The following is a 21,684-nucleotide window of genomic DNA, read 5'->3' as shown; positions in this document are numbered from 1 at the left end:
TTTAGCCGACCCAAAAATTAAATAGACGAACATAGGAAAGAATCCGACCGAGACAAGTGATAAATAGTCCCATTGACTATGACCAGAGCCTTCAAACTACAATTTTCTTGGCACTTTTACCGGTGACCAACAGCCACGTGCAGGTCACGTTTCCTTTTTTTCCTTATAACACAAGAAACCATAAAAGGGCCCTCCGAAACGGCGCACTCCATGCCTAAAAACGGCAAACCCAAAAAGAAAGGAAAAAGAAAAAAAAAGGAAAACAACAACAAACAACAAAAGCTCCCCCATAACAGGTGGCGGGACTTCGAATACAAACGCCTTCTCTCTCTTTCTTTCTATCACGAGAAAGCAGAAACTCAGCCTCCTCCTCATCAATGCGCTTCTCATCATCATCATCATCCTCATGCCCTTCCCTTTTCCTACATTGAATTTGTGATTTCTTCTATCTCCCGAAATATCTCCGCTCTCTCCGCTGCCTGCAGGTTCCTCCGTGTGTGCTACTCCGTTTTCTGTCTCTGTCCCTGAGCCTCAGATTGAGAGTTTTTGGATCTGTGAGCTGCTGCGATTTGAGAGAGATGGAGAAGAAGAAGTACCCGATCGGCCCGGAGTTCTACACGCTGTACGAGGAGATAGGGCAGGGCGTCAGCGCTTCGGTGCTCCGCGCGCTGTGCGTGCCGCTCAATGAGATCGTCGCCATCAAGATCCTCGACTTTGAGCGGGACAATTGCGATCTTGTAATCTCTCTGATTTGTCCCTTTTTTTATTGAATTTTTTTGACGTGCGATTTGGTTTTGAGCAAGAGCAGTGGTATCATGGATCCAAATTGCTTTTCTGAATAGAATTGTTTCTGGAGCATTACAATTCTACAATGCCACGACTCTGTTAGATTGCATGTTACGAATTTATTTATTTATTTACTTATTATTATATCGTTTTGAGGAATGGTAATTTTGTTTTTTCATTTATCTGAATTTTTTTGGATCCGTGTTATTTAGTTTTGAACAAGCCTAATCTATTTCGAAGGATGAATTTGACTGTCCTCATAGTCATGAGCAATGATTATCTCGCGGATGAGGTTGCATGGTGTGGTTGTAGGTATTTCTTAATTTTTTTGGTTTCATTGCTGATTATTTTTCTCTGTTTATTAGATTTTTATTTATTTATTTATCAGATTGCATGTCTTATTTGTAGGTTTTATGTTGATTATTTTAAAAAAACTTTTATTGTCTTTTGGTTGTGGTGATGACATTGTTTTGTTTATTGGCATCAGTTCGTAGGACCTTTTTTTCCGGGATTTTTGGAATGAGATCCTAGTTGATGAATTGCTCATGATATTGCGACAGTTGCAATCTCGTAATGACTCTGTTCTGTGTTGCTGTGGTTGCCTTTTCTGTTTGATTTGATGTTTTGAATTATATGAATTGGTTTGGATGTATTATTTCTTTGGTTTTGTGTGGTTGTCATTTGGTTTAATTTATCTTAATTGCTTTGAATTTATTGTCGATTTTCAGCTATGGTTAGTGGCACGATTTTCCTTTTCCTGTTTTTTGTTTTTTTTCGTGAGATTTTATTTTATTTCTGATATACTAATGCTAAATTACTCAAAAAGGTCACATAATTTGGTGCTTTAAATTGACATAAGTAATATCCACCCCTGATTTTTCAAAAGACTTTTGTCATCATGTCTGTGTGGAGAATCAATTTTGAGCTGAACCTTTCTTGTTATTTAGTGTTTTCTCTAAAGTTCTCGGTCTCTTTCCTTTCTATTTTTTTTGTTTCTTTTTGTTTTATAGAGTCTGCATGTTGTATGTTTTCTTTTGATTGTTTCTTTGTTTCATTGTCATAGTGATTCGGTTTCTAATTTGTTTGAATTCTTTTGGATCTTTTATTTGGTTTCAAACAAGAATGTAATTTTATTTTTTGTTGTAATTTTTTTCTCTTTGGTTTTGGTGATGTATCAAAACTTTGTTACTCCATTATATAGCAAATAATTTGAAAGGTGAAAAGCAAAAACTCTCATGTCATGAAGAATTTGTTAATTGCAAAGCGGTGATGTTTCAATGCTTTTGGTTGTGTGATATTGGCTTTTTTTTATACTTTATTTGAATTGGATGAATGTGTTTTTTGAATTTTGAGGAATGTTTGAAGAATGGTGCTTTTTTGGTGATATTCTACATGACGTGGTGAAGATTTTGAAAGATAAAAAACAAAAATTATGGGGAAATTCATGAGAAATTTCTCTAATTAGGGAGAGGTGACTCAAGATCTACAAGGGCTTCATGATGTTGAAAGAGATATCATGTTATTTGTGATGTTTTCTTTTGTTTTGTTTTTGTTTGCTTTTTTCTTGAATAATTTTCTTGGTTTTTCTTTTTTTTTTTCTTTTTTGTTTTTTGGAGAAGGAAACTCCTTGTTTTCCCCTTCCCTTTGGGAGATGTATGAAATCTAAGTTGATGAATGGAAATACAATATGGTGAAGAATTCGAAAGATGAAAATAAAAAATTGTGAGGAATTCTAAGTTTGATAGCGATTGCATGTCATATGTGCAATTTTATTTTTCTTTATTTATTTTTAATTTTGTGTGATGGTGATTTTGATTATCTGAATCAGGATGGTACTCTTTGTTTATTGTTACTCTTGTTATTAATTTTTTGGTGTGGTAGGGAGGGTATGTTTTCATGACATATGATCTTTGTTGAAAATTTCTGTATGATAGGAGGCAATTCATACACTTGGTTTATTCTTGGTAAAAAAAAAAAAAAGACAAGGGGGTTGCTGGTTGTGTCTATCAGAGGAGCTGTTTGTATGAAATGGCATCGTTCTTCTTCATCCATAACAATATCAAATAGCAAAGAATATGAAAGTTAAAATAGAATAAAATATGAGCATCATGAAATATTCGCCTAACGTTGAAGTGGAATAGAATTTACAAGGGCTAAGGGTTGGGTGCATGTTGAAACATAGGACCACAGTTCTCAGAGGCTTACAACCTTGAGGCTTCAAGGGGAGCTGAAGGAACTTTCAACCTTGAGACTTAAGTGAACTAAAGGTTCCCACCTCAAGCTGTAGGGGCTTACTTCTCACTTCATCAAAGGCAAAAATGCTTCGACTCTCCTTCCTCTCCTTAAAATTGTACCCAGGACATAAAGAAATACCTGAATGGACGAGTCCCAATTTTTCCTTTAAAGTGAAATTACAGCAGTGAAATTATAGCTGTCCTCGCTTAGAGACATCAAGAGTGGGTGAGGGGGTGGCTTTGAGAGAGTTGTTAGCTGCTATGCCATAATTATCATATAAGTTACCAGAAGTAAAGTTATATTCTTTGAAATTCATTGAGGGTCAGACGAAAAAGATTTATAGCTCAGCAAATAATACTGATATCTGTGCAAAATAACATTCGTATCATGGGTAATTCATGAATTTTTAAATAACATGGAACAACTCAGGAAAGCATCACAAGGCACTTCTAGTGAATTAAGAATCCCTTCAATTTGTTTTAGACTTTTACTATGTTGTTTTAATGTGGTGATATTCTGAAACGTGCATGTAGAAAAGTCAGTTTAAGCAAAACCATGTCATGCAGCCTATATGTATTTCTGTATTAAAAGAAGCTATGAGAAGATGAGGAGGATGAAGAGGTTTATTATTGTTTTACAAGTGAGAAACTTCCAAATGAACTGTTTGGAAGGATAGAAGGGTTAAGTGGTTGGATGATAGGATATTAACTAACAAGTAACAGGAAGTAGATTATAACCCTATTAATAGTTAAGTAGCCCTTTAATCAAACTTGTTGAAGGCTAAATGAAGTTGGCATACATTGTTGGCTTGTTATCTAACAACTTAAGTTTTTAAGTCAATTGGTAGCTTATCATGATATCAAAGCCTTGTTTAGCACGAGGTCATTAGTTTGAACCTCACTACATGTTTATTTCCCCTAATTTATTGAGTCTAGGTGCAAGCCCTAAGAAGGTTTCCTGTAAGGTGGGTGTTCGGGCTAAAACTCAAATAAGCTTGATATATTGTTGGCAGTAGCTTTATCAAAACTAATCTCAACCATGAATCAAAACATAATTAGAAGAAACTAAAAGTCTAAACCCTTATTGATTCATTGTTACAAATTTGTGAAATATATTCGCTAGAGTAGTTTACTGTAGCAACACAAGCATCTCCCATTACAATGAGGATGCAATAATTTTATTTTCTCTTGTTTTAAAATAGAAGTTATGGGAAACTAGAATGTATGAAATATAAGGTTTAAAATAAGGCATTGAAGGACCCAAATTCTATGAATTTTTTTTTTCCAATGCCCAAGCTTGCATTTCTTGATTGCCATGGAGCTCACAAGCCTTAATTTGGCCTTGTAAAGTCTATCATATTTGTTTTTCTAGTTGATACCTTTACATCACTTCAGTACTTTCTCAACATTGGGAAAGAGCTTGTCCTTTAATTGGTGCCTTGGTTTTTGGCCTTTAACCTGCTCAACTCCTCTTTGAGTTCCTTGAGTGACATACATTCACTGTACTCCTTTCTTAGTTGAAAAAGTTCCACAAACATGCTGCTTACTTGACCTATTTGAATGGGTAAAGTTCCCTTGCTTCCTTTATCTTTTGATGGTGGAATTATTCTTTTAAAGAATATAACAAAAATATAATAACAAAATTTGATGCAGGCATGCTTGGTTCACAAACATTTTCAAATTCCAAGGCTTTTTCTAACTTAACTTCAGTTTGATCTTCTGTTGATTCCACATTCTTTAAACCTGAAGTTCCCACCTTAATGACCTAGTCAATTGAATTATTCTTCAATTTTCTGATAGGAATCAAGAATAAAAAATCCATCTTGAGAGTATTCTTTATATGTTTTTATATGTTGGCGGTGACTCCTAATCTGTATTCTTTCTCCAAATAAAGATAAATCTACTTCAAGTTCAGTGTGATGTCCCACTCATAGAAGTCTATGATCCCATCATTCAAGGTATTGGATAGCTATTTATTAATTTATCAGTTCCCATTATGACCTTGATCTCCTGCTCAAGGAAAGAACTAGCTGTAAATATCAATGTGATACAGAAAAAGAATCATATCTTGTTTTTTGTTGGCTGCAATGGTTGCCAACCTGCATTTTGATGGATTTCCTGTAATTAATGGAAAAAAAGGAAAATTTTTGCCACAATATGATTTTTGTAATTAGATGGGAAAAACAATATGTATCATCCTGGGTCTATAACAACCTGACCTTCTGAACCTTGATTATTCTGAAAACCATATAATCTAAGCCCTTCAGCCTACTTAAAACGTCACATGCCATATAGACCATATAACAGGCTATAAAACTAGAACAAAATAAATCATGGGTAGTTCATTTGGTCTTTTGCAAGCCTCTTTGAGCATGATCTTGTTTGGCCTTTGCAAGCCTCTTTCATGCTTTGCTGTACATTGTTTATCCAGTCACTAAGTGATGAGTTTTAAGTAGATTTAGTTGTTTCTACTAGCTTGAGTCATACCACTAAATTGTCCATGATTTCATTTGCAGTTCTGTAGGATAGTTAGGCTGATTTCAACGAGTAGACTTGACTTATTGCTTTTTCTGGGAATAGTTATTCTGGATCTGGGTGATATATAAATAAACTAAATTATGTGTTTGAACTTGGGCATTCCATTCAAAAAGTTTATATAAAATTTTAGGTTTGGGACTCTGATTTTACAATGAAACTGATTGTTTTTAAATTTGTACATTTGGTTCCACCTATTCTTTATCTTGTTGATAACATCGATTAGCTGTTCTGACACATTTTTATTCACTTTACTCAGAATAATATTTCTCGTGAAGCGCAAACAATGAATCTGGTTGACCACCCTAACGTTCTTAAATCACACTGCTCATTTGTTAGTGAACACAATTTGTGGGTTGTCATGCCATATATGGCTGGGGGTTCTTGTCTTAACATTTTGAAGGCTGCCTATCCTGATGGTCTAGAGGAGGTAGTTATCGCAACAATCTTACGTGAGGTATTGAAGGGTTTAGAGTATCTTCATCACCATGGGCACATACATCGAGATGTCAAGGTGAGCATTTATTTTTTTTTTAATTTTTTATTATTTTTATTTTTAAATCTTAATTGAAGCTCTCATATTATGGTATAAATTATTGTGAGTGCATGCAATGGTTGAAAACCTCTAGGTTGCTTAATAGTATTTTTTATGTAGTTTTGGGAAGTATTTGAAAACAATGAATATCAAGTAACTATGGCAGTTATGATCAGTGTGAATGAAAGTCCATCTAAGATTTTTCCAACTAATTTTAGTGAGTAAAAACCACAATGTCAAAGCATGCCTATCCATTAGGAACCTTGGGTATGGAAAAATGCAATCAAATGTCATGAGCATGCAAAGATCTGACTTGTAAGAGGATCAATTGCATATTGTTGATGCCATCAATCGTGAGAAGAATTTTTTGACTATTGCTTTGTTATTACTGGACTTTCTATATTTATCAGTATCTTAAATTATGTTTTGGATAGGCTGGAAATATTCTCATTGATGCACGTGGTGCAATCAAACTGGGAGATTTTGGTGTTTCTGCTTGCCTCTTTGATTCGGGTGATAGGCAGCGTTCAAGGAACACATTTGTGGGGACACCTTGCTGGTATGCCTTTTCTGATAGGTTGACCCACCCATTCCACAAGTTCCTAGGCTTTTTCACATTTTCTGGTAAACATTTTTTGTAATATAATTTTGATAGATCATCTTTGGCCTCAATGAACTTGCCTGAGCATATTTAAAATAAATAGAATCTGTGGCAAGTAAATATACAAACAAATTGAATGATGGTAGAAAGTTCTAGAGGAAAATCAGCAACATATGAGACTGCATCATGAACATCAGAACGTTATATGTAGCCCAAAAATTTTCAGTGTAACTGTATTTATTATTTGTTGAGTAACATAGTTCTCTATCTTTGTTTCATAGGATGGCCCCTGAGGTTATGGAGCAGTTACATGGTTATGACTTCAAGTCAGTCTTTTGTTTTTTGCAAGTTTCATTCCTCTTATCCTTGATTAGATAACATGGTGTTAATGTTCAACAATTTTCCTGCAGGGCTGATATCTGGTCTTTTGGTATAACTGCATTGGAGCTTGCCCATGGTCATGCTCCTTTCTCAAAATATCCTCCTATGAAGGTGTGTGGGTCATAGGACATGAAATTTTTATTAGAATCTTCTACAAAATTTCCAGGAGTTAATTAAAGCTGAAGAAAATTAATATTGGTAGGTCCTGCTTATGACTTTGCAAAATGCTCCCCCTGGCCTTGATTATGAAAGAGATAGAAAATTTTCTAAGGTATGTTTTCAAAATATATTAGTTCTATTATCAGTCTTGAGTTAGTGATGCCTCAACATGATTTTTTGGTTTTCCTTCTTTGTCCCTAGTCTTTTAAGCAGATGATTGCAAGTTGCTTGGTAAAAGATCCTTCAAAACGACCTTCTGCAAAAAAGTTGCTAAAGCATCCTTTCTTTAAGCAAGCTAGGTCAAGTGATTATATAGGACGAACACTTTTGGAGGGGCTGCCTGATCTTGGTGAGCGTATTAAAGAATTGAAGGTTAGATATTGATTTTGGGATATGATTTTGTTACCCATAATCCATACATGCTACTTTGATTTTATATTTTATTCTTATAAGTGGTGTCTTTATTGACATAGAGGAAAGAAGAAGATATGCTTGCACAAAAAAAAATGCCAGATGGGGAAAAGGAGGAGCTATCACAGGTTTTATTTTTGGATCTTCATAACTAGGAAGAATAAATTGTTGTCTCGTCTATCAATTTTCTGGTTTGTTTATTAGATACTGAATTTGAAGTCTATGGTTTACTAGTCTTCTATACTCAATTTATTATATCTCCCCTATTAAATTGTACATATGCAGGTGCACCTCTTAATTGTTATTGTTTGGAAGCTATGGAGTATTGCAGGGACAATAATCTAGATAAAAGTAAAATGCAAAATGTAGTGTTTGCCTGAAAATCTTTGCAAGTGATCTAATATTAACAGTGTTATAGGTGGATATTAGCCTTGTCGATAGCTATGTTCCACTGCCTTCATTTTGTTCTAGCTGGAAAATCATTATTTTTTATGCTTGAATCTTCTGTCTATTTGCTTTAGATTGAAGTTAAATATTGGGCCTAGCAGACAAAAGTTTTGAGAATGGGAGTGAGACATTAAGTAAGCAATAGTCTAGTTTCAAAAGCCACTTGAACAAATTGGGAATAGGTTTAGATCCATTGCAAAAGAACAAAGATAATAACAAAGAGTAAAATTTTCCGTCTCTCCAAGATCTTACATCTTGTTCTTTCTTGCTTTCAATTATTATTTTCATTAGTAGGCACTATATTCATTTTAGTATTTAGATTGTACAAAATAGAAGAAAAAGTAAGATAAACACTTTGTATCTCTCTAGGAACTTCCCTTCTTTTTTTCATCTTTTTGTTTCTTTCTTCTTCTTCTTTTGTTTGTTTTTATTTCTTGTCTTTACTCCAATGTCCATTGATATACTATCATGAATTTGGTTTTGTTCAATTTATATGAACAAAGTATTGTCACATTTTGATATTATTTATACTAAAATGTAAAGAACATGGTATTTTAACACCACTTAGGCTCTTGCATGATATTTGCCCCCTCCCTTAAGCTAGTGTCCTCAAGATAGAAAGGGAATTTCACTCTAGCTTGTCCTTTAGTACATCTACAAGCACATTGTGTATGGAAATAAGCCCCACACACTCAACTATCTGTTATAAAGTGTTATCCATCTCAATATGCTTGATCATTGGATTGAATTTTATGAAATTATAGTCACATCTTTATTATTGGAACAAAAGTTATAGTGTTTGTAGTATCAAGGGCTATTTATCTTAGTGAATCTTGAAAACAATAAACTAGCATATTCCATATCGACCTGCCTTAAACTCTGATTCAAAACTTGACATAGCTATTGGGCATTTTCTTTTCTAAGCCAAACAACCATTTGTTGCATCTGAAGTACAATAGCTTGAAGAGAATTTCCTTTTAATAACTGTTCTAACAGGATGTGCATAAGTATAGGATCTCACTTTCATATGGCAACATCCAACAGAAAAAAACATTTGCCTAGAACAGAAGTTAGTTATCTATGCTTCCTAAAGACCATCACAAGATGAGAAGTTTGTGGGGTATGTATAAATTGGCTTACAAAATTGACTGCATAACTAGCTTCAAGTTAAGTGTGGGATAAGTGAATGGGGTTCTTTATGAATTGTTTCAGTCCTGACAGTGTGGTACTCATGTCGAAGGGCTTCATTTGGGGGGAAGGGGGTGACAATGAGCATCAAAGGGATAAGAGAGGGCCTTTAAGGATGATCTTTTAGGATGGGAGATTCGTGGAATTCTTGGATAATTTTAGAAGGGCTTCCATAGGGTGTTGCAAAAGAGTTGGGGGAGAAGCCTGTGGTTTTGTGGGGGGACTTGAGCAAGGCAAGTCCATTGGAAGAACGGTCTTATGCCAAGCTAATTGAGTTTTGTAGGTTTCTAGGATTGCCAATTGAGGGGTTGGAGAAGGAAATTCTAGGGCTTGATTAGGAATGTTTTCAAAATTCTCAAAAAGCATTTTTTGAGAACAATTTTAAAAAACAGTTCTCAAATGTTTTATAAAACAAAAGTCTATTTGGAATTTGGAGTATTCTCAACTCACTTTCTATATTTCCAAATATTTCTTAAAAATAAATTTTATCTGTAATGTTTATTTTCAATCATTCATCACATTTATACAATTATTTTTAAAATAACCCTTAGAAAACAATTAAAAACAAGTGAAAACAATTATAATATCTTCTGATAAAACAACCTATTTGTAGAACAAGTTCCCATAAAACTATTTTTAGTCAAAAAATTACCAAATGAGTTTTTTTTAAGAATGGTTCCCAAACAGGCCCCTAGCTTTCATAAGAATGTTGGAGGTAAGGAAAGTGAAGAAAGCCAGGAGCATCGCAAAAAGAGGACAAAGTTTTCAAAAATTGAGAGGAAATTTCGGAAGCTAGAATGTTATGTAAATAACAAAGGAGTAGGAAGGAATGAAAGTGGGAGTGAAAAGGGTGGTTGGGCTTTAGTTGCAATGGGCTAATGAAAGTGAAAATTCTTTCTTGGAATGTGAAGAAATTAATGTCAAGGAGAAAAGGAAGGCTATTAAATCCTTAACAAGATCTGAAAAAGCATATTTGTTATGTTTATAGGAAACAATAGTTCATGACATTATAGTGGAGTTAGTGAGGAGCGTTAAGGGTAGGTGGATGTTTAGAATGGGGTTCAACGGAGGCCTGGGGGATTGGATGTGAAATCCTTGTGTTCTAGGATAACGTAGTGTTGGAATTTGTTAAAAAGGAAGTGGGGAGCATTTATAGCCTCTTATCATTTTCGATTCCTTTGTATACGTCGTGTGTACTTCTTTTTATTCTCATACATTTACACCTATAAAAAAAGTCATTTAGATGCTACGAAGATTTTTTTTTGGGGTGGAAGGAGATTCATTGGGGTTTATGACCCTACCTTGTTTGTGTGAGGAGTGGGAGGATTTTTGGGCTGAATTAGAGGACATTAGAGGTTTGTGGGGTGACCATTGGTGTCTTGCTAGGGACTTTAACATGGTTAGTTTCTTGGGTGAAAGAAGAAACATCAACATTATACAATTGTCATGAGATGATTTTCAAAGATTACAGAGGAGTTGAAATTGCATGATATTCCACTAAATGGGGGCTCCTACACTTGGAGAGGAGGTGATGACAATCAATCTCATTCAAGACTTCACCGTTTCTTAGTGTCGAAAGGTTGGAAAAGCCACTTTAGTGCTCTTTTGGAAAGAGTCGCCCATCTTACTTGATGAAGGTTGGATATGGAGGAGCAAAGCTCCCTTTAGGTTTGAAAAAATATGTGACTAAAAGTGGAGGGCTTTGAAGCCCTATTAAGGGTTTGGTGGATGGGTTATAGGTTCCTCCCCTATATCTTATTCTCAATTAGGTCGACATCTTTCCTTATCAAGCTTACTAATGTTTGCTTCCCTAAAACTCTCATCTTGAAATTGCATCACCACAAAAGCTCTCCCTTATACAACCTCCATACCTATCTTATCTCTAAACAATAAAGACTCTGAAGCATTATATTATTTTAAGGAATAATTAGGAAAAACCTCTTATTTTCATCTACAAAGGCACAAGCAAGGAGATGTTTTTCGCTTATTTTGTGAATTTTTTTTATAATAAAAGATGACTACCTTCCTAATCGGGGTTGATCTCCAAAGAAACTATTCTCTAACCCATATTGGGCCATCCACTAGCCTAAAACACCTTTCTTTTTCTTTGGATTATAGCCTTGAACATTAGCTGGCTCTATCAATACATCCTCATAGATCTCAAAACATTTCAACCTCTTTTTTGTTCTATCCCTACTTACCTAACCAAGCTTCAAATGGAGATTATAGGTCCTTCCTTAAATGAACTGTTAAAGTTCATAAACATAAGATAAGGTGACAAATCCTTAGGATGAATAAAAATAAAAACTTGCTAAAGAATCCAATCCAAAAGGCAAACATAAAAGTGAATTTTCTCTAGTAAGTAATCCTTAAAATAAAGGTCAAACTGAGAACCTCATGGAAGAAAGTCCCTTATAAAATTCAGAGAAGAGCAAACACCTCTCTTGCTAACGTATTTGCTTCTTTATCCACTCAGCCTTAACTTCTACATAGAGAAACACCCTAAACCACTTAAGGCACCAAAGATCTACCTTATCTATTGGTCGTGCATCCAAGGTCATCTCCTACCTTCAGATGCTTAGGATCACACAGTTGCTTGGTCTTCTTCATAGTAAGGTTCCTAATATTCATCCTAGCTTTCCTTGGTAGCCCTTTAATAATGCTAAGGTCAGTTCAATGGTCAAATTTGAGCTAGCATGCTTTAATGAAACTCTAAGATCCTACGGTTATGGTCTCTAAACAAACATCTAATACTTTTTGGCACAAGTTTCTCTAAACAACATCAAACAAAATTTATCTTAATGCATCCTGTGAAAAGAGAGAAAAGGGAGAATCCCTAATTTTTGTTATTAAAAACTGTTAATAATACACATTGGACTTGGGTATATATATACATGTTAGTGGGACCCACAATACAATAAGGAAAGAAAAGGAAAAGTAAATAACTAAAATAACTGTACACTATCTAACACTCCCCCTCAAACTGGAGCATATATGTTATATGCTCCAAGCTTGTTACAAATGTATTTAATTCTAGGACCTCTGAGAGATTTAGTAAAAATATCTGCTAGTTGATCATTTGAATTGACAAAACCAGTCGCCACACATCCTGATGCGATCTTCTCTCTAATGAAGTGACAGTCAACTTCAATGTGTTGGGTCCTTTCATGGAAGATTGGATTGGATGCAATATGCAAAGCGGCTTGGTTGTCATAGATGAGCTTCATCTGTTCATCCTTTCAAAATCTCAACTCTCGAAGAAGATGTTTCAGCCATATGAGTTCACATGTTGCCAGAGCCATAGCTCGATACTCGGCTTCAGGACTAGATCTGGCCACTACATCTTGTTTCTTACTCTTCTAGGATATTAGGTTACCTCTAATAAAAACACAATACCCGGAAATGGAACGTCTATTTGTGGGTGAGTCAACCCAATCTGCATCTGTGTAACCAACAACCTGGGTATGACCTCTGTTCTCGTACAACACACCTTGGCCTGATGTGCTTTTGATATATCGAAGAATACGGATTACAACATCCCAATGGCTATCACATGGTGACTGTAGGAATTGACTAACAACATTTATAGGAAAAGAAATGTCTGGACGAGTAATGGTGAGGTAGTTCAGTTTACCTACAAGTCGCCGATATCTCCCAGGATCTCCTAAAGGCTCCCCCTGTCCTGGTATAAGTTTGACATTTGGATCCATAGGAGTGTACCGGTTTACAGTCTAACATATCGGTTTCTTCCAAGATGTCTAAAGCATACTTCCTTTGGAAAGAACCACATCGGAACTGAATTGAGCTATCTCAATCCCTAAGAAATACTTGAGTTTCCCCAAGTCTTTACTTTGAAAGTGGGTGAAAAGGTGTTGCTTTAGTTTCTGAATACCATTCTGATCACTGCCTATAATGACGATATCGTCCACATAAACTACCAGATAAATACACTGCCCTAAAGAGTTATGATGATAGAAAACGGAATGGTCTACTGTACTGCGAAACATGCCAAACTCCTGAACAACAGAACTAAAACGGCTAAACCATGCTCGAGGAGATTGTTTCAAGCCATATAGGAGAGGATGTGTCAAACCAATGCCTTTAGCCACAGTTTGAGAACCATTAGCTAAGGTAACAGTAGGTAAGGCAGAGGTAGTAGTAATAGAAGAGAAAATATCCTTATTACCAGATATGTGATCAGAAGCGCCAGAATCTAGAATCCAAGGTTCAAGAGAAGATGTGTGGGTAAGATAAGCAGAAACATTACCAGTCTGGGCAACAGAAGCAACAAAAGCTGACTTGGTGGCCTGATAGCAAAGATAGTCATCATACTCACTGTCAGTGAGGGAAATATCCTGAGATGTGGAAGAGCTTGGAGGCTGAGGCGGTTGAGGATCAGATGACTGGGCTATGTGGGTAGTGCGGGGAGGCCGCCCATGTAACTGATAACACGGATCACGAGTGTGGCCAAGCTTATTGCAATAGGTGCAATGAGGATGTTGGCCTCTACCTCGGTTACTACTGCGTCCTCCTCGAGAGTTAGTTTGAGAAACTAACACAGAAGAATCTGAAGTGTTATCAGATGGCAAAGTCTGAGTGGAGGAGATACGGAGGAGGCGAGCAAACACATCATCCAAGGATGGAACGGAGGAACTGCCAAGAATCTAATCGCGAACGGTCTCAAGATCTGGACAAAGGCCAATAAGCGTAAAAACCATGAAGAACTTGTCAATTTGTGTTCGTTGATCCCCAACATCAGTAGTAAGAGGCATTATGGTCAAGAATTCCTTCTTAAGAGAGGCAATTTGGCCAATATAAGTAGATAAATCCATGTCTTGTTATCTGACATTGACAATAGAAGAAGCCACCTTATAAAGACGTTGGATATCATTCTTGTATAGCCCTTTCGCCTGATTCTAAAATTTAAAGCATGTTTTGTAGGCCCGAAGATGAAGCAGAATCTTAGGATCAACTGATTGCCATAACACATTACATAACTGTGCATCTATCTTCCTCCATTGTATTTGGTCAACCTTAGGGATATCCACCTCCTGCGTAACAAGGTGATCCTCATAACCTTGACCCATAAACTAAAGCTCCACAGAGGCAGACCAGGATAAATAATTTTCACTGTCAACCAATTTCTCCGAAGTAATCATAGGAGATCCAGATATAACAGAGGAAAAAATGGAACTTTTAGTAACCATATCTACTTATCTGGAGAATGAAATATGTTTGGATCGAAGAGATCCCTAATACGCCTTCAGATCGCGGCTGAAAGAAGAAAAACCAAGGATCCGCGGCTGTGAGAGACCAAATAGTAAAGAAAAACAAATGTGGCACTACTGGAAGGGTAGAAGAACACTTCCTAAGACACGTGCAGGGCTCGGGGTGCAGAGGAAGTCACCGGAGGTTGCCAGAAAGGCTGTTTAGAGGGTCGACGGAGACAAAAAAACCCAAAAAAAGGCACTTGCAGGGCTCGGATGGCACAAACACAGATGGAGAGTGGCTAGACGGCGTCAAGCGAGGCTGGAGGTGGAAGCGCGTTGCCGAAAAGTGCTCCACGCGCCCTCACGCGCCGGTGCGTGAGGTTCAGGCCGTTGGAGAAGAAACGTGCGTGGCCGGCGCGTGACTGAGATTCTCCCTCCGATGCTTTGACAAAACTTGAAGATCTCCTCCGTGCGCACCTGATGGTATGGTTGGTGTCGGAAAAGGACTTCGCCGGAAAAGTCGTCGGCGGTGAGGGTTTTCTGACGGCGATACAGTTGATCGGAAAGCTTTAGGAGATGGGAAAGATGATCGGAATGAAACACGGTCACTGAAAGGTTTCCCAGAATTGAGTCATGGATAAACCAGAAATAATTAGGTTTTTTTTTCTCCCTAGGCTCTAATACCATATGAAAAGAGAGAAAAGGGAGAGTCCCTGATTTTTGTTATTAAAAATTGTTAATAATACACATTGGACTTGGGTGTATATATACATGTTAGTGGGACCCACAATACAATAAGGAAAGAAAAGGAAAAGTAAATAATTGAAATAACTGTACACTATCTAACACATCCCATGGGTGAAGTTGCTTATTGCAAACAAGTACCAAATTTCCTCTATTGAGAAGCACAATTTAACTTCCAAACTACCAAGGTGCTGAGATGAGCACCTACAAATACTTTTTATTTATTTATTTTTTGTGACAATGACCTAAAATAGGGTAAAGAATACCATCATGATGCTATTGAGCCTCTTGTTATCTTTGAGAAATTTAGTATCCTTGCCAACCATAACATCTAGGGTTGTGCCTAAAATGGTCGAATGCCACATATACTTTCCCCCATTGTTCTCCCCATACACATGGGAACTTAAGCATAATATTGATAATGTTCCTTTTAGCCATCTGCATGATCCCAACCAAGAAAGCAATCCTTGCCATGAGTCATGTGCTAAGTTGTTCTCATGTTTAAAAATATTTGTTTTAAGATTCATATGTTTTATTAGTGTGACGTTAATGTTTGCCATGAGTGCATTTTTTCTTCAGCCAATGGATCAAGATTAGTGGTTTGAATGATTTTGATCTATCTTACTTGTTCTCCACCTTTCTTTGTCCTAATTAGATGGATTTGCTTTCTGTGATAGGATTCCTTTTTTCACAGTATAACAGGATATTGTTTATTTTTTACTGGTAGGTTGTATTTATGTTATCATTCACTGTTTGACCTGTTATTGTTTGTAGAATGAATATAAACGGGGGATTAGTGGTTGGAATTTCAATCTTGAAGATGTAAAGGCTCAGGCTTCCCTGGTATAGTGACACTCATCCTGTTTTGCTTTTGACACTAATTTCTGAAAGTTTGAGGTATTATGCATTTAAATATGTTCTCTTTCTTCTAGATCCCAGATGTCGAGGATTCTGGGTCTGATTTAGGAGGGAGCTCGAATTCTTTGTCTGGGCTTGATGTGCATGAGAAACAATCTTCTATGGGTCATCTTTCACAAGTTGCAGAGGTTCGTTTGTTAGTACTCTTCTTGTTGTGGTTCTTCTATGGGAAGAGAGCTGGGGTCTTCTGTAGCCTCTAATGATATGATATATTGCAGGAAGGTAGTGATTTGATGCAGAATCTGCCAATTCCTCTTCCATCAGTTGACTCAGCCATTAATAATATCAGGTATATTCTCTGAAATGGGTTTTCTACCATTTCCTCTGATCTTAAGCTGTCATGTCTGTTCTATGTTTAGTATTAGTCTACTTATGTAAAGATTTCAGAATATGTAATTGCAGTGCTTGTGCTTGTACTAATATCAATGTTCATTTAATCTAATTGCTACTTTAGCTGGGACAAGGATTTATTAAGTAAATCAATCTCTCATCATGTTTCTGTTATTATTTTAGTTTATTTTATTTTTTATTTTCCAGAGTTCAATCTTATAAATCTGATGACGAATCGAGCATTGCCAGTTCAAGCCATGAACACCATATTTCACAGGGTTCTTCTCCTCGTCATGATGATCAAATTGAAAATAATTTGGCTGAAAAACCTGATCCAGAAATTAGTGAAAAATTATTGGATATGGCTGTTCAATCTCAGAAGGTTGGGAGTTCATCTGACAGCACCAGTTCACTAGAAGTCAATTGTCCTGTGAAAGGAGAAAGGTTTGATTTTTAAAATACATTGTCTTAATTCTGGCATGTTTTCTTTTTTCAGTTAGTAAAGATCATTCTACTGATATTTTGTAGTTGAAACAGTTGTTTTTGTAATGCTTTTTGGCTACCCTCTTGTCCATGATATTTCTTGGTAGCATGTGCATTTCAAATATTTGATATTTCAGTCTCCTGAGCTACGGTTAACTTGTGCTGGTTAGTGGAGTGTCATAAATTTTACAAAGCCTTAGTTGATATCTGTCTTCTTGATGAATCTGTGTATGCTTTACCTTCTCCATGTTGAGGTTACCTTTAAAGAATTGTGTAGGTTTTGGATATCTGATGAAAATAAAAATTTTCCATTCAGAGAGGAAGCTATCATATGGAATGGAAACTTAAGAAAAATATTAGAAATGGAAATCACTCCTTTGTGCTGCAAATTAGGCTAAAATGTCAACTACTAGCACATTCCTTATAAGGCTTCATACTATGTGGTTCCCAAACTCATATTAGCTTTTGTGATCTGTTTACTTAGGGTTGGTAAACTGAAAGCTTCATGCTGGAGGAACTTTTGTATTTGTCTTCTTGTATTCATGTACATTTTCATTTCTGAAGGAGTTATCATCCTTTGTTCCTTTGAAATTTTCCATTTATCTAACAGAATATATGTGTAGTTTTCTATAAAATGATGATTCTCTCTGTGGTTTTTGGGTTTGTTGGATTTTGAAAATGTGAGATACTGTGATGAATCAGATGGATAGACAATGAAATTTTCCAATTATGAACTCAAAGACAATGTCATGGGATCTGTGAGATATCAATTTCCTAGGTTTTGTGGTTTTTGAGTGGTGATTTGGAGTTTAGGGCTGTCATTATGATGGATAGATAAAGATGGTAAGGTTTAGAGTGTAGAGGAGGGATTAAAGGGTAGGGTTGTTTGAGAGGGTGGTGTATTTTCACTAGTTTCAGACATTTTAGGGAAAAGACAACAAGGTTTCTAGTATTTTTTTTTTCTTGGAGTAAACAAGAGATGACCTTGAGGGAATTATAATGGGTACTAAGGATAAAGGTTGGTTAAAAAGAGGGAACAAGCTACAACGATGAAGGTTGTATGTGGCTAAGCAATGAAGGCTCTAAGGATCTCAGTAGAGTCAAACTTCTTGCTTTGATACCATGATGAAAAATAATCTCCCGTATATCTTTACATATGATTTACAATACATATATACAAATAATGATTGATGAGATCCCTTAAATTAGGCTATCTATATAAAAAAAAATCCTTAAAATCAAGCAATCTGATTGTAAGGGTCCTATGTGGAATTTACCCATATTCTTGGTACAAGAATCATGGGTCAGATTTTACAAGAAAGGGAAAATATGGTAGGAGAATTCAGATACATATGAAGAAAAATTAATTGCTGATTTCTTGGCCTATTCTTCTATATGTATGTATATTATTTAATACAAGCAATGGATTAGCTACAGCTCTACAGCTGGTCTAAGGAGGTCCCAAGAGTAATCCTTTATCTGGGATAATTGAAGCATGGGACCCCTCCATCACCTGTATCTATCTCCTGTCAAGTTTGCTTCCCAGGCAGATTACAAGGCCAAACCTCAGGAAGGAAATAGTCTTTCCAGATTTTTTATGAAATATCAAAATTTATTCAATGTTTTATGTTACACACAGAGCTTCGTATGTATATGTAATGATTGATTTAGAAAAGAAATTTGTGACACAGTTTTCTTAGGCAACCATTTGGGTTACTGATGTGGTCATTTCCTAACCTGGCTTAGGCACTTTGGTAACCATGATTTTGCATCATGTTCTGCATATTGGCACATGTGATGAGCTGGATGTACTTTCAATATTTTTGCTAAAAATGATATGCATTTGTTAGTGAGTGATGAAATATCTGTCCATACATCAATCTCTTGTATGTGTACAGTTATTATATCATTGCATCCTGTTACCATATTTGAGATTTATCGATACCTTGTTATTGTATTTAACATTTCTTGCAATATCTTCTTTCAAAACTTCTCATGAAGTACTTTGGGATTTTCAGTGGTAACTTGCAAAATCAGCTTCGGAAGATGTCAAGTTGTAATGGAACAACAGTTGTGACAGTAGTAGACGAGGCACCTTCTGAAATAATTTCTAGGACATCCAAATCATCAGGCATGTGCCATGATTTTCATCAGCTCATGGTTTCTATTGACCATTATATTCATGCCAAACTTTTGATTTAGTTGATGTGTGGGCTATCCTACTTTCCCTTTTAACTAAAATATTATTGTGACAGCAAACAGTGATGAACCTGACGAGAGAGCAAAGATGCCAGTTGTTCAGCAAAGAGGACGTTTCAAGGTCACATCTGAGAATGTTGACTTAGAAAAGGTGAATTTATGATTTTGTCCAAGATGGTTTTCTCTTGTTTTTGTGGTGTAAGTGTTCCTTTTTTAGCTTTAAATAAATATAAGTTTACTTTTCTTTTTGTTCTCCTTTAGGTGGTTTCATCTCCAATGCTACAAAAGAGTCACAGCTTTCAGGTTGGTAGTTTTGAGGTCAGCACATTCGTGCTGAAGTACCAATTACCTATTATACTTGAGTTATCGGATTGCTAGGTGAATGGCATGGAATGTTGTACTTGTTAAATGTATAACTGTATAAGTTAATTTGAAGATGGCAAGGCTATAACTAGTGTTAAATGGGAATAGGTTAGAAGCTCTCTCTCCTTTACAGTCTTGTGACGTTGCAACCAATTCTGCAATTTTAGAAACAATGTTTGTTCATTATCTAAAGTTGAAAATTGTGTTTTTAGCTTATCCTTCATCTTGCCCTAACTTTTGATTTTTCCTTTTCTTCTAATCTCGTCATTATGATCACATTTCCACCAAGTGGAAGTTGAGCTTAACTTTCCTCTAGCACTTCTGGTTCCATTCTACCATCAAATTCTGAAACTTGAACTTGCACTTCATCTTCTATTTGTAGAGCCTATAAAAACTGATCTTCCCATCATTGAAATTACCTATTTTACTGAACTAGTCTCCTTATATCAGGTGTTCTGTCATCAGGAGAGTTCACTTTCTCTTTTGGATAATTGATGAAGTGTCTCTTCCTCTCCCCTTAGAGGATCAAGTCCATGATTACCACTATTTCTATGATTACCACTTTGTTCAAATGCAGCTCTTAGGTGTTGGATTTGCTGCTGCAGTTCATGAAACATCTAAAGAGTAAAGTAATTACCACTCCTATGTCCTCAATGTCCACTTCCTGTTCTGTTAACCATTGCCTCCAAAGATTGGTGCTTTTCCACAGAATTAGAACTATGAGGAAAGAGCCTGCTCTGATACCAAAACGAGGTAAACTAGTTAGACTGTAGAAAGTTGATGACAGATTGCTTTTCCACTTGAAATGAGTGATTGGGGGACTAGAAGATTCTAAAAGAAAATGGGTAGTCCTCAATCCCAATCTTTCAATGCTTGAGATGCTCTTTTCCTTAAAGATAAATTTGGAAAAACTCTATGATAACAGAACTTTGGTTTTGCTTATTATATTACTGATAAAGCATTGATTACATTGTAAGGTTTGTACTTCCTTAATAATTTTAACCTTCAACCACTTAGTTATGCTTCATAGAAGTATCTATAATACTCCTTACATTCTCTAGAATAATTTATTTATTTATTTTTTATTTTTTATTTTTTATTTATTTTCAAGATTGGTTATTTGACCTCATAGGTAATAAAGCTTATATTGAGAATATAAATGTTGATATGTAGGCTGTAAATATGCAGATTGATGGTTTTCCACATGTTGAAAATATGTTGGTTGAAATCTGAACCGTAAATATGCACATTGATAGTTCTCAACATGTTGAAAATATACAAGCTAATATGTAGGTTGTAAATTCTCCTAGATTAGTGGCTAGATTGATTTGATAGTTTCCTAGAATAATTTCATAGATTTGTATGTATATCCTTGTTGTAATATCAATATTTGAATGAAATTCAAATTTCTCCACATGGTATTAGAGTAGGCTTAGAGTTCTCTAGTCTTTTCTTTCCTAGAATCTGGTGGCCTTTATTGCCCTCTTGCTTTTCATTCATTGTGAAGACTTTCTTTTCTTGTCTTTGCTTGGTCTCAATTTCCTAGTATCTTTCCTAGATTTCTAGTTCTTGCTACCCAATTTTTTTTCTTCACCAACCTTTGGCATTAATCTCCAAACTTTCCTTTCCCTAACCCTTCTTGTTGTTCATCACTTGTCCATAATAATGAGAATCATGCCTGATTCATCTTGTTCCCAAACCACGGTCACGACCTCAACAAATACCTAACCAGTAAACACTACCCCTTACTTTTCCTATTGAAAACCCTAGTTCCCAAATCATAACCTGCAACTCAATGGTCAAAATTTCTTGAATGGGCACAATCTGTCAAGTTATTCATCAAAAGGAAAAGGAAGATAGGCTATTTGTTAGGGAAAATTCTCATTCCTGATGATGGTGATCCTAAGTTTGAGACATGGGAAGATGAAAATTTCATGATCATGTCTTGGCTGCTTCACTTTATGCAACCAGAAATCAGGAAACCACTTCTCTTCCTTTCAATGGCTAAAGATCCATTTTCGATGCTATTCAGCTGCAGAAGATGATTGAAGAAGGCAGGATTTTTGTCTTCTTGGCTAGTTTAAATCCTGAACTAGAGTAAGGGTTCAAGTTCTAGGCAAAGAACCTTTCCCCTCATTGAAATAGGTGTTTTCCTATGTA

At 35.9% G+C, this 21,684-nt stretch overlaps 1 protein-coding gene across 4 annotated transcripts in view; it reads left to right on the top strand.

Moving 5' to 3' along the window:
- Positions 1 to 245: 245 nt before the first annotated feature.
- Positions 246 to 21,684, top strand: part of LOC117921459 (serine/threonine-protein kinase BLUS1) — a 31,893-nt gene continuing 10,454 nt past the window's right edge. For 2 of the 4 annotated variants that reach the window (XM_034839326.1, XM_034839325.1), the window contains exons 1-15: positions 249 to 737; positions 5,815 to 6,069; positions 6,525 to 6,649; positions 6,973 to 7,017; positions 7,102 to 7,183; positions 7,275 to 7,343; positions 7,433 to 7,603; positions 7,705 to 7,770; positions 16,006 to 16,074; positions 16,164 to 16,277; positions 16,368 to 16,438; positions 16,663 to 16,923; positions 18,981 to 19,093; positions 19,218 to 19,312; positions 19,423 to 19,464. In XM_034839326.1, the coding sequence (XP_034695217.1) occupies positions 579 to 737; positions 5,815 to 6,069; positions 6,525 to 6,649; positions 6,973 to 7,017; positions 7,102 to 7,183; positions 7,275 to 7,343; positions 7,433 to 7,603; positions 7,705 to 7,770; positions 16,006 to 16,074; positions 16,164 to 16,277; positions 16,368 to 16,438; positions 16,663 to 16,923; positions 18,981 to 19,093; positions 19,218 to 19,312; positions 19,423 to 19,464 (1,737 nt within the window). In that variant the 5' untranslated portion in view covers positions 249 to 578. Of the gene's footprint in view, positions 738 to 5,814; positions 6,070 to 6,524; positions 6,650 to 6,972; positions 7,018 to 7,101; positions 7,184 to 7,274; positions 7,344 to 7,432; positions 7,604 to 7,704; positions 7,771 to 16,005; positions 16,075 to 16,163; positions 16,278 to 16,367; positions 16,439 to 16,662; positions 16,924 to 18,980; positions 19,094 to 19,217; positions 19,313 to 19,422; positions 19,465 to 21,684 lie in introns of all 4 variants that reach the window. The other 2 variants (XM_034839328.1, XM_034839327.1) reach the window with 2 other exon arrangements.

Source organism: Vitis riparia, chromosome 9, assembly GCF_004353265.1.
Source record: "Vitis riparia cultivar Riparia Gloire de Montpellier isolate 1030 chromosome 9, EGFV_Vit.rip_1.0, whole genome shotgun sequence".
Lineage (NCBI taxonomy): Eukaryota > Viridiplantae > Streptophyta > Magnoliopsida > Vitales > Vitaceae > Vitis > Vitis riparia.
This window is presented reverse-complemented; position numbering and strand designations above follow the sequence as displayed.